Source organism: Lolium rigidum, chromosome 7 (genome assembly GCF_022539505.1).
Source record: "Lolium rigidum isolate FL_2022 chromosome 7, APGP_CSIRO_Lrig_0.1, whole genome shotgun sequence".
NCBI lineage: Eukaryota > Viridiplantae > Streptophyta > Magnoliopsida > Poales > Poaceae > Lolium > Lolium rigidum.
In genome coordinates this window covers 351,154,330-351,167,172 of record NC_061514.1, presented here as the reverse complement: position 1 = coordinate 351,167,172, position 12,843 = coordinate 351,154,330, and the positions used below count along the sequence as shown (strand labels likewise).

Here is a 12,843-nt window from a genome sequence, read left to right as displayed (position 1 = left end):
AGGGCAGGCCCTGACGGAGAGTACTGATGCTTCATGATTTCCTGAACCACGCGAACCGCAATGCGCTCGAAAGAGTTCACCAGGATCTCAGAATGACGGTGTATCGAATGAGCCACCATGTAATTGACTTCCTGGCGCAGAGCTCTGGTGCGTTCCTCTGAAGGGGTAGACAGATCTACTTCGTCGAGAGCGCCCTCGGGTGAGAACCCTTTCCACCTGATGCCACGTGAACGTGTCTTCGCAAAAGAGCCGATGAGATCGGATTCGAAGACGGCTTTAATCTCATCATATTTCTTCTTGTGCTCCTCAGGCAGATCTTCGTACGCGACTGGTTCGTCCGCCATCTCAGCTGTAGATTTTGACATAGTTGCTGCAGATGTCGACGTAGTTGTTGTAGAAGGTCCCACCGGGCGTGCCAAAATGTGTTGCCTGCCAAAACCCACCGGCGAGCACCGACGAGCAACACGGAGAGCCGGGAGGCTCCCAGGACTGCTGGAGGGCCCTGGTCCCTCGGGCGACGGCCCGCAATGCTCCGGCACACGTCCCGGCTAATGCAAGGGCGTGCCACCCGACCTATACCTGGTCGGGAAGGTGATGGATTGCTTCGATTAGTTTCCTGCATGGCAAACACGTAAACATTAAATACGAGCCCCGATCGGCTCTTAGGTTACCCTGTGAATCGGCTCAAAGAGCCGATTACCCCATGGTTCACGTTGGATTTACGATAACATGGGGATCCTGCTTTATCAATATAAAGTTAAACCAATCTACGACAGTGTAGGGTTTTCACCGCATAACCGGAACGTCCTACACGTAGTTGAGCCTAGCAGATACGCAAGATAATGGAAAACCAGTCCTAAAGAGACCTAAAAACCAACACGAAGTCGATCCCCGGAACAATCCCTCTAGGATCAGCAAACCATACCTTACGCACTACCGGATCGTTCAACCCGTTTGCAAGGCCTAACCATGCGGATATCAAACCAATCCTTGGAGAACAAGGAACAACTATAACGGATCAGATCTACTAAATAAAGAACAAGCAAGATGCTGCCCTTACACCCAAGATAGGTGCAAAGGCAGCTAGATATTGAGGGGCAGCGTAGCTAAGCAAGCATATCATAAAAGTACCGATGTCAGCCCCAAAACATCCACGATAAGGGTGTTGCTCGCCATCAAAAAGGCTTCAGTACGAGCAACACCAACAACGAATAAACTGATACTGCCTAGATCGCAAGATGCGATCTAGGCAGCATGTTGCTTACCCGGAAGAAACCCTCGAAACAAGGGGTGACGATGCGCCTAGATTGGTTTGTTGTGAACGTGATCGTCCTCCTTTCTCAATAACCCTAGGTACATATTTATAGTCCGTGGACTTTCTAATTTAGGAATAAACCTAACCGTGTACGAGCTAAACTCTATCTCTTAATTCTAAACATAAAACGTAATCTACCATAAAATACAGATACACGGGCAATCTAGCCCAAACTCTCGCACAAGGCCGATTCAGAGACAATTTATATGCATGTCCTCTAAGCCCATCTTCAATCACGGCCCATCTCCTGCTCTGGCTAAATTCTGGTGATAACAATATCAGCAACCATTCCCTAGGATATCATGCGAATAGTTGCGGAACATTTTTTGTAAGAGGTGAAACCTAGCGCACCTGTTGCATCAGGCCTGCATTGGAAGTAGGGGTCGTAGTCTCTGACTCCCCTAGAATGACTATGAATAGGTCCCTTGACATCAGAACATTTTTTTCGGGTACACTGGATTGGTGCCGTGGAAGTTGTCCTTGTGGAGCCGGAGGTGCCCTTCCACTCTGTTGCGCGGTAGGTTTTTTTAGCGTCCGTTCACAGAGCCCCGGTGCACCGGCATCTGGCTGGCATTGTACTCGTGGAGGATGGAGGCCACATCAGTAGCCATGGTCTACGTCGTGTGATCGGACTCTTCGTCGGAAGAGGAGACAATGACATCAGCGCGGAACTTGTCCAGCATCTTCCACATGTCCATCTGCGTGGGTACCAACTACGGATCAATGGTCGCGCACAATAGCACCCAAAAGATGAGTAAGAAACCTACCGGCGTAATTGACCGAACAGGTCGTGGGCGGTGAGGTCGGGCGGCTCAACCGGCAGATGTTTGGCCCCCAAACAGGTGACATGTGCGCACCAGAACCTACCCCGACTAAGATCATGTTCTCCGGCGCGGTGAGGACCGAGCAGATGGCGTGTACTGCGGCGGTGCGGCGGGGGCAGCGGGGAGTGGGGTTGGGGTGGTGGCGTCGCACTAGGGCAGCAAAGAAGGGGAAAAGAAAGTGAATCCGCGCGATCGATTTCGCTGTCCTGACGTGCTGGACTGGGTAAGAAAAGAAGAACGCTCAGCACGACCACGCAACGTCCACGGATACGCAAACCTGCCACATATTTGGACCGCGTTTGCATCTCAGTGGACGATCCGGTTACTATGCGTCGTCCCGCAGGAGCATGGTGAAATGCCTGAGGAGGAACAACTACTCTGCCAAGCTAGTCCGCATCGCATGCCGCTGTGAACATGCACGTCGTTTTTAACCCAAATTTAGGCTGAGAATAAATCAGTTTCCACGTCTTGATCCGTTTACGACTGGCCGCTAGGTCGAGTTTTTTTCTCCTTTTGTATCCTCATGTGGATCAAGACATCACCTCGAAAGGCTGTACCGCTGGAGATGGCCTGAGCCCTGAGAGCATCCCCACTTATTGGCGCTCCCCACGCCCAAATCCGGACGAAACAACCGCCGGATTGGACGAAATTAAGTCGTGGGGAGTACCGTATTTCCAGTCGTCCACCCGGAGTTCGGTGGATAGAGTTTAAATTCAAACAAATCGCCGTCCCGCGCTACAAGTACGGCAAGTTTGTCGGCAAAAGGAGCAAAAGGATCAGCCACAGATCGGCGATCGGAGGGAAATTACACGGAGACAGGCTCATCGGCAGTCCCGGCCGGCACGGCGGTGTCCGACGGATCAGTTCCCTCACACGCCGTGGCCGAAGCGGCTGCGGCGGGCGACGAGGAAGCAGCGGCAGTGGACGTCGAAGCAGCCGCAGTCGACGAGGTAGATGGTGAGGTAGACGAGGTAGGAGCCGGCGGAGACGACGAAGGACTGGCCGGAGTGGCTCGGAGGATGTCGCTGCGGTGGCCCCGGTACCAATTCCTCGTCTCCTCGTCCATCAGTTCCATGTCGCCGCCGCCCATGAGGAACGCCAAGTCTGTGTTCCTCTTCTTCGCCGCCGCCGTCGTCTTCAGCAGGGCGATCCGGACGCCTTGGTTGGCGAGCATCTCCCGCCACCTGCCGTCGAACTTGTCGTTCCTCCCGTCGGCGTGCGACCTCAAGTCGGCCCAGCACTTGTCGATCGACGCCTGCATCCTGTCGGCGGGATTGTCCGTCCGTGTGAGCTCTTTCAGCTTCTTCTGGCCGAGTTCAGGGCGCCCTTCCGCCGCGCAAGCCGCTGGAGCGTCGGGGTTGTCTCGCTCGGTCTTGCTCTTCGAGAGGGTCGTGCGAGTTTCCTTCCACTTCTCGCAATTCTCGAGGCGGGCGTAGACGTTGAGGAATTTGAACTGCAGACCGGTGTCGTCCGTGTACATGTCCAAAGCTCGGCGCAGCTGGGGAAAAAAGAGCACGGCGATACGGGTCAGGTAACGACGATGTACCTCGGTGATGCAGGGTCGGTGGAGCATACCTTTTGCTCCAAGTCGTGGCCGCTGATCGGCCGTTTGTCGACCTCCTCCTGTATGCCGTGCCATTTGCTGCACGCCGTCTCGCATGATCCCCCAATGGGTGGCCATTGCCTTGTCTCCCCGGTACACGTTCATGTTCGTCTTGTTGAAGTAGGGATCGACGAGTTTGCGTTCCTCGTACGCCTGCCTCACTCGAAGCCAGTATGTGTCGAACGACTGATTGGCCCCGATTATGCCGTTCGTGGACACGGTCATCCAAGCTTCGGCGAGGCAATCCTCTTCCTTCGGCGTCCATTTGATACGCGGTTCGGCAGGCGGCGAGTCCTTCTTCCTCTTCTTCTTCCCCTTCGACAGGTTGGCGGCGGCTTGAGTTGGCTCTTCTTCTTCCTCGTCTTCTTCTTCGACGGCTTGGCTTCCGTCGGCAACATCCTCCCGATGCCCGTTGCGCGCCGCCACAGCTGCCGTCGCCCTCGTCTCCTCTTGCGTGAAGAACCCCGGGCACGCAGCGGCGGCGGCCATGAAGAACCCCGGGCTCGCAGCGGCGGCCATGGAGCCGGAGGTGATCATCTCGTGGATCTCCTCTTCGTTCGGCGCCGCCATCGCACCGAACGGGAGCGGCCCTCGTCGCAGGGCCGGCGAGGTGTCCTCGAACAGGCCGCCGCCGCCGACGTCAATCTCGGGCGGCGACGTCGTGGACCTCGGACGGTTGGACGTAGGCGCCCTCTTGGAACACGGCAGTCGGCGACGGCGAGTACAGCGAAGGGGAGAAGGACGACGGGGAACTGGTTGTACCTTGCGTCGGCCATTGGCCGGGAAACACGCTGCCGCCGCTCAGGGCCATGCTGATCATCCTCGCTTGTTCGTCCTGGGCCGCCGCCGCCGCCCTCTTGACGGCGGCTCTTTTCACCCTCTCCGCCCTGGCGCTTGTTTCCACCTCGCGCCGTTTCTCGTCCGCCGCCCACTCGGCGTTCGACATGCCCGGCGGCTTCGTCTTCTTCGCCCGCATCTTCCTCGCCGGCGCCTTCGGCGGCATTGTGGTGGACGAGAAGACGAGGAGGAGAGTGGTGGTGGACGAGAAGACGCCGCCGGGAACGGGAGCTGGAAGACGAGGAGATTGGGGAATTCTCGGCGGGAGAGAATGGGGATATGCAAGCAAATTGGAGGGAATGGGGATATGCAAGCAAATTGGAGGGAAAATCGACAGGATTTGGTTTTTCGGTCGCCGACTACGCGGGTCCACACGACGTTTCGCGCCAAAATCTTTCGTCCGGAGTCCCCGAGCGCGCCCGGGGGGCCGGGGATGGCGTGGGCTCGCCGGATGGATGAAGGGCCAAATCCGGACGAAAACGAGGAACCGGGGCGCGACTGGGCCGAATTTCGCCGTCCGGATGGAAAAAACGTTGCTCGGGGGCCTCGTCGGGGGGACGAGTGGAGATGCTCTGAGGAGTGAGGGCATCTCCAGCGGCGCGACGCAAATGGTCGCTGAGCGACCGTTTTCGTCCGCCGTGACCGGAAATGCGTCTGGGCCCTGCTCCAGCGGGGTGACGCAAAGTGACCGGCCCGTCCGCGGAGACGCAAACCTGGCCCAAATATGCGCCAGGTTTGCGTCTCCGCGGACGCTTGGCGGTCGCGCCGAGTGACCGCCGAAAAAGACGTAGGACCCGCGCGTCAGTGGCAGCTAGCCCGATATAATTCCCGCCATTGGCCATTCCCCGCGCGAAAAAAGCAAACTAGACCGGCGCGAAACATTCCCGAAGCGATGGACGTCCTCGCCGCCGCAGCCACCGCCATGGATGCGGATCAAACCCTCGCCGCCGCACCCGCCGCACCCGCCGCCGCCCCACACTCCCCCGTAGCCACGACCGTAGCCACAATGGAGGGTCCGTCGGAAGCAAAGCGGGCCGGCACCGGCGGCGGCCGGGAGGCAAAGGCGAAGGCTGCAAAGAAGGTGCTCTCCCCGGAGGAGAAAGTGATCGAGGCCGCGAAACGTTGCTGCCGACGCAGGAACCAGAAGATGAAGATTTCCGCGGCCGCCAACCAGCAGGCGTGGCAGATGCAGATCAAAGCCGGCGTCGCGCAAGTAGCCCTCCATCCGACCTTGGCGGACGGCTACATGCTCGTCAAGAGAGAGGGGATCACCGGCGTCGCTCCTCCGTCCTCGTCGGTCAGCTCGGTAAGTTCCCAGCTGCGTCCTGGAACTCCCGCTCCCTTGCAGGGCCACTCGGCGTCGCGGTTCGCGTCCGGCCTGCCGCCGGTGGGGTTGACCGGGGCGGCGGAGCAGTTCAACGGGGCGGCTGTTCCCGACCTCAACCGGACTCCTAGAAGCGGTGACTCCAGCTCGGGCGCGGCACAGAAGACGCGCCAGGTGCCGGAGGAGAGCATGCCGCAGCCCCGCATCCTGTTCGACGAAATGGCGGCGGCTGCCCCAAAGATGGACGACCCGGTACGTGAGCTCTCTCAATGTGTGCGTTCGCCGTGTTTCATGCGTCTGACGTCCGGTGATTCGTAGGACTATTGGAAGGACCGCCGTGAGGCTGACATCCAGGAAATTATCTTCGGCGGCGGCTTCGTTCGCGGTGATCCGGCCGGGTCCCCGGCTGGATGACCGGGAGCCAACGGCAGATGAACGCGCGGAGGACATCGAAACCGCATGCCCGTTCGCCACCCGGCGCAGACGCAGCCAACACCCGTGTCGGTGGACGACTACGACGACGCGCCAACAAAGCCTCGGGAAGAAGAAGGGGAGAGCCACGGGACACAAGGCTTCGTCGAGGAGGAGGACAAGTGCTTGTGCAAAGCATGGCTTGCATCGAGCAATGATTGCATTAATGGCGCGCAGCAAAAGGGCAAGGTCTATTGGGCCAAGGTCTCGCAGGAGTACAACGAGACCAGGAGGCACCCGCCCTACAATATCACAAGCCCTCGGACGTTAGAGTCCCTCCGAAAAGATGGAACTACATCAAGCAAGAGACAGCCAAGTTTTGCTCGGCGGTCGAACATGCCGTTAACAACCCCGTAAGCGGCGCGCGGCGTCATGACAATGGTAAACACAATAGAACCATCATCATTCAACACTATGTGCATCATTGTATGTACATCATTGGCGGCTATGAATGCAGGTATCCCGCGCCTTGGAGAAGTTCGGGCGACGCATAAGAAGGGCTTCCATATGGTCCATTGCTGGGACGTGCTCAAGAACGCCAACAAGTGGATGACAAGCTATGCGGCCTACAACGAAGCTGTGAGGAATGGGACAGCGATCAACCTCGACGGTGAGGGCGACGATCAAGGCCGTCCAGCCCTTCCACCTCGTCCACGAGGCCACAAGGCTACCAAGGCCGATCTACAGCGGGAGGCGCAGGCCCTTGCGTTCACCATGAGCATGGAGAAGATGATGACCGACAATCGTGCCGCCTTGGCTGCTAGGGACGAGAAGAGGCGTCCGGAAAAGAGGCCGCAGCTGCCATCTACCACAACCTCGCCAAAGAGGTAATTGAGGTCCAAAAGGCAGACGCCGAGGCCAAATTGCTTGACGCCGAGGCTAGGAGGATGGACGCCAAGGCCAAGATCCTTGCGGAGGACACTAGGATCATGCTAGCCGAGTTGAGCAGCGTCGACGACGAGACCAGGGCCTGGTTCATGAAGAGGTGCGCCGAAATCCGCGCGCGTGACGCCTGATCGCCGGCGCCATGCGCCCAGCACCTTGGCCTCCTTTTGGACATTTTTATTGCTGCACAGGCCTTGTTGTGCCCCTTTTGGTCTCCACTTTGCGCAGTCCGATATGCAAAGTGGGGTGAACTTGTTTCAGCACTCAAAATGCGGCTATAAATTTGGTGCAAAAGTTTATGCGTGTTTCTATTTTTTGAATTCTGGCCTGCGCCCAAAATGCGTCGCCCCGCTGGAGCCAGCCCCAGACGCAAACGGACACGCGACCATTTCCGCGTCCGCCTCGCGACGCAAACGGACGCCCGCGGACATTTTGGGTGTCCGAAATGCGTCGCGCCGGTGGAGATGCCCTGAGGAGGAACAACTACTCCTGTCAACCTAGTCCGCGTCGCAGTCCGCTGTGAACATGCTATGTGACGTGACTACGTCCTTCTGCGCCATAAACTGGATAGGGAGAGATATACGACCACGCCATCACGCAGAAAACGCCACCAGCTTGCGCCCAAAGAAGACCGGCCGGATCCCTTTTTCATTTCTTCGTTCAATATAATGATGAACCGGACGACAAGCTAGTTCAGTGAGGATATCGTTATAATTGCATTTCGCGCTGGGAGATTAGCTCCGGCGTGCCCGATCGACGGGCGCAATGATAGAGGGGAGCGTCCAGCTTTTGGGAGGCGCCACTGCCGCTGCCACTCCCTGCTAGGTAGGTGATGGTGTTGGACTTGTTGGTTGCGCATCTACATGCTAGAGCTATGTGGTGGCCGCACGCACGCAGGGTGCACACGGCGGGACCGGCCGGCCGGGCACATGCCGGTGCTCCTCCTCTTTTCCGTCATGCGGGCGACAAGTGGAATATTGGCCAGCCCACAACGTTGAGTTGAGCATGCACATAGCTAGAGAGCTCTCCCTCTATCCGGATCGTGCTCACTGAGATCAATGAAGCTCAACTGGACCAGACCGACAACACATGCTAGCATGGATGCATGGCGAAAACAGACATATTTGATTTTTTTACAGAAAGTTTAACCCTAAGAGCATCTCCAGTCGCATCCCTCAAACCGTCCCAACGGCGCCAACTTGAGTGTTTAGGGGACGTGTTTTGTTCGTCTCGTGTTTGGGGGACGTCGCTCCCAGTCGCGTCCCCCAAACTCGTCCCCAAAACTTAAAAATCAATTTTAATAGATAGAAGAAAACTCTTTACTAATATTCAAATCAGTGCAAGATAAACAAATTACATATAAAAAATTTGAAAAACATAATCAAATTACATATAAATTAAACTACTTCTTCTTCTTCTTTGATGATGGCCCCGCCTCGTCAAAAATGGCGTTTAGAGCACGCGGCTGGGAACGTTTTTTTGTCCGGCGCGCCCCAAATCGCTTTGGGGGGACGGCTTGGGGGTCCAGTGGTGTTCGAGTTCGTCGTCGTCCTCAAGGGCGATCCGCACACCATCCAGAGGCTGCCGGACACGTTCACCGACTTCGTCGTCGGCGATGAGCTGGGCTCGTTGCATCTGCGGGAGGCTGCATGCGGCTGCTGCTGGTGGATCGTGGACGTGATCTATGACGCGCGCGGCAAGATGTACCTCCACATCGGCTGGGAGAAGTTCGCGCGCTACCACCACCTCGAAACTGGCTTCGTGCTCATTTTCTCCTTCCTTGGCGACGGGGACATGAGCGTCAAGGTGTTCGACGAGACGCGCTACCGCCGCCACTACCACGGCGACAACGCCGAGGAGGACGACGACTGAGTGTTGTTTCTTCGCAACGAAAATCGGCACGCATATTTTTTGATGTTCTTCCTCAAAAGAACCAACAGGGGCACCATCACCAGCTAGATTTTCCAGTTTGGGTGACTGGGTGTGCCCTCGAGTGTTCTTTCTTGGCTGCGAACACACGAAACCTGCGATGGCCGGCCTAGTTAGGTTTAGTTATTTTGCAATGTTTTATATTTGTGTCAACCATGGTTCAAACTACGTATTAGTTTGTGGAAAACCATGTTTCAAACTATATCTTCGTGTAAACCACGTTCCCAATTATGTATTAGTTTGTGAAATGGAATGTTTCTTCTCTTTATTCGAGTTTCTATGCTTTTATTTGTGATTTTAATTCAAAACATCTATCGGGGCCGCCGGTTTGGGGGTGTCGGTGTGGGAACAACTCTCCCAAATAGAGGATGCAGTGCTGGCGTCCCCCATACGGAGATGACAGACTATTTTGGGGACGCCGGTGGGATGTGCTAACGTGGAGGTCGTTTCACCTGTGTGTCCATTCGCGACGACAGCGGGCTAGTTAGTTCCTGTCTTCCGCACCTAAAAGTGATGTCTCCCTTTTCCGTTTATCCACGGCGGCCGGCACCCGGTCGGTAGGCAGCCACGCATGACGCATCCGACGTCCCTCCAGCCGTACCCTACGACACGCAGCTGCCGGCCGAGTGACAGAGTGAGGGCCAAAAAAGCCTCGCAAAACTGCCAATCCGAGCTGCCCGTTAGCGCTACTGGGCTCTGCCATTTGCACAGTACTCTCCGCCTTTAGCGAGACAGAGTAGCTCCCGCTGTAGCGTTTCTGGCGTGGGCGGGACCAAATGCGGCCCAATAATTGGTATACTTCCCTTTGTAATTTTCCTTTCTTTTTACATTTGAAGAATATTTATTTTTGTTCAAATTTGAACAATGTTTCAATCTAAAAGTTTTAAAAGTTTAGATTAAAAAATGTTCAAATCTGTTTAAATTTTAAAACGTCCAAATATAAGAAAAGTTCAAACTTGAAAAGGTTCAGATTTAAACAATGTTTAAATTTGAAAAATGTTCCGATATGAAAAGGTTGAAATTTCGAAAATTTCAGATCTTTAAGAAGTTCATAAAACCGGGCAAAACAAGAACATCAACGAAAACTCGAGTTTCAACTGAAGAAAAACCTACGTCGCACGTTAATGGGCTGGCCCATCCATCCGACCGCTTCAGGCTGGAGCGGATAGCTCCGCTAAACAAGATGTTAGCCACTTAGCCCTCATCTTTTACATTTAATCTATGCATTCTAGTATTCTACTCATTTAAAAAGAATCTATATTCTACTGCAAGCAAATCCCCTTTTTTCTTTAAGCAATTCATGCCCCTCTTCGATTATGCTCAATTGAGCAAAACGAGGCCAACCGTCTGGTGATATACAAATTTGACAAGTTTCACGGGATGAAGGGAATTCGGTATTTAGTTGCCCAAGTGCGTCACTATGATCGAACCACTGTGCTACTGCCCCGCTCTCTCGATTTATGGTTATTTGCTAATTATCGAGCACTGCCGGTAATCTTTTTAGTCTCAACAATGATGTTGGGCCCACCATCCGGGCTGAACAAGGCTGTGGAGGCAGCCCAAATATATGCTTTCACTGCAGAAAAAAACGTTGAAACTCGGAGGGAACTCTTAGGCTTAAAAGTTGGTAGAGCTGATTTCTTAAAGCGGAAAATTTGGCTGAAAGCTGGTTCCGATCTGATTGATGTCGTTCAAAGTTTTGGTTGAAAGTTTAAAGGTTCAGTTATCTTAGTGAAAGTCAGAACAATTCCAGGTTTTTTAGGGAAACAAATCCACAATTTTTTACTTAACCAAAGTGACTACATCTCCAACATCATTAGATCAGTAAATCTTTAATTTTACTTTCTTTAGCAGAGGATAGCTATACAAGATTTACCACACCATGGTGTGGTGGTTATTGATTCAGCTACACAAATGCCTGACTGGTTCAACTTAACCTACCCAAAATTAACCACTCATAGCCTGTTATTCCTAAACATCGAAAATGTGCAAAGGAAGAATACAAAGATATAGCACAGCCATCTCGATCTTTAGGAATCTGTAGTACCAGAATTAGTCTCCAGTGGAAGTATTAAGCACGATTTTGCTGTGAGCTGGGAAGCATAATTCTCCCAGTAATGGTCTTCAGGTTAACAATGTATCGTCAAACGCCGCACCAGGTTCTAGCCTTCACTATATACATGTACCATGCGCCTCTTCTCCGTTTAAACAAACGGTCAAGCTTTCCTCACTTGTGTTGCTTTCTTCCTGTTTTTCGATAAAGGGAATATATTAATATCAAAAGATACCAAGTACACCCAGCCTCTGCAACAACGCACCACCCTAATGGCACTACGGATGCACACAGCCAAAAAACGAAAAGAAAACTAAGAAATAATAGTCCCGCTACAGTATCTCGGGCCTAACAACAGCAATACATCCACCGCCAAGTCAACACCTGAAAAACAGACTCTCCAAAAACGACGCCTCCAAGAAGGGAACAGTGCTCTAACACCGTCGTCGCCCGATCAAAGATCTTAGATTTTCACCCTGAAGATAGTCACCGCTCTCAAAACAATGCCTCCAATAAGGTCATTGCCAGGCACAACCAGTTAAGGCCAGACCTTGGGTTTTCACCCTGAAAGGTAGGACTCTGAACTTCACCTGTGTTGTCACCCCCACTTTCATACTGCTGCTGTGAAGCCCGGAACACCAAGCAAGTCCCTCAACAGCGCGGAGACTTGAACCTCCCTTAGCTAGTCCCCCCCTCCGGCCTTCATGAAATTCTCTTCTTCCGACTTTCATCATGGATCCATAGTCACTTGATGTCAACACGGAAAAGAGCTTCGCGCTGCTCCCTCCGGAACCAATCGGTAGGAATAAAAGCATGGGTGCGCACGACCGAATACCACCGATCCGGCAAACTCCGGGCAAAAGCAACACGTTACATTCGCCGGCGGAGCCTTCCGGAACTTAACACTCCGGCCAGATCACGAGTCCAGGCCTCCGGTAGGTCCTCCTCTTCACGCAAGAGAGGCCCTAGGACCGCCACCTTTATTCAGGTCGGACCCCCACGTCGGTGACCACCCTGAGCTGGCCACTCCAACCCTCCACCGGCGACACCATCGCCGGCTTCCAAGCCCCTCCATCTCACCGCCGGAACGCGGTGATAGATCAATAGATCCACCACCACCAAACGCAGGCCGATCCTCTCCGGCGAAGAAGAAGGTCACCTCCACCGTCGAACCCAAGGCTGCTGCCCCGGGCGTCCTCGTACCACGGGAGAAGCCCAAGATCATCACCCCTCACCGGCGAGAGGCGGAGGGAAAGGCGCCCGCCTCCACCATCCACCACCGTCGGCATGCCGCCGATGGGAGGCGGGGAGGCCGTAGCCCGCAGCTGGAACGACCCCGGGAGGGCCGCCGCCGCCCCTACATCCTCATCCGGCCGCCGCCGCCCCGGGAGGCGGAAGGGCCGCCGCCGCGTGAGAGGCTCCATTGGCCGCCGTTCCCGACGCGCCACGAGGGGAGGCCCCCGCCGCCGCCACGCCCCGAGATCTTTGCCCCGGCGGCGGCGGCGGCGGGAGGGTTGGGATGAGGGGTGCGGTAGGCTAGGGTTGGGAGGGTTGGTAGGCTAGGGGTGCGGTAGCAGAACCGTCACATGTCTACGTCATCCT

At 54.9% G+C, this 12,843-nt stretch overlaps 1 protein-coding gene across 2 annotated transcripts in view; it reads right to left on the bottom strand.

Annotated features, from left to right (window-relative positions):
- Positions 1 to 11,004: 11,004 nt before the first annotated feature.
- The window catches only part of LOC124671069 (protein IMPAIRED IN BABA-INDUCED STERILITY 1-like), a 6,969-nt gene continuing 5,130 nt past the window's right edge, over positions 11,005 to 12,843 (bottom strand). For both annotated transcript variants that reach the window (XM_047207506.1, XM_047207505.1), the window contains exon 9: positions 11,005 to 11,435. In XM_047207506.1, the coding sequence (XP_047063462.1) occupies positions 11,405 to 11,435 (31 nt within the window). In that variant the 3' untranslated portion in view covers positions 11,005 to 11,404. The remainder of the gene's footprint in view (positions 11,436 to 12,843) is intronic.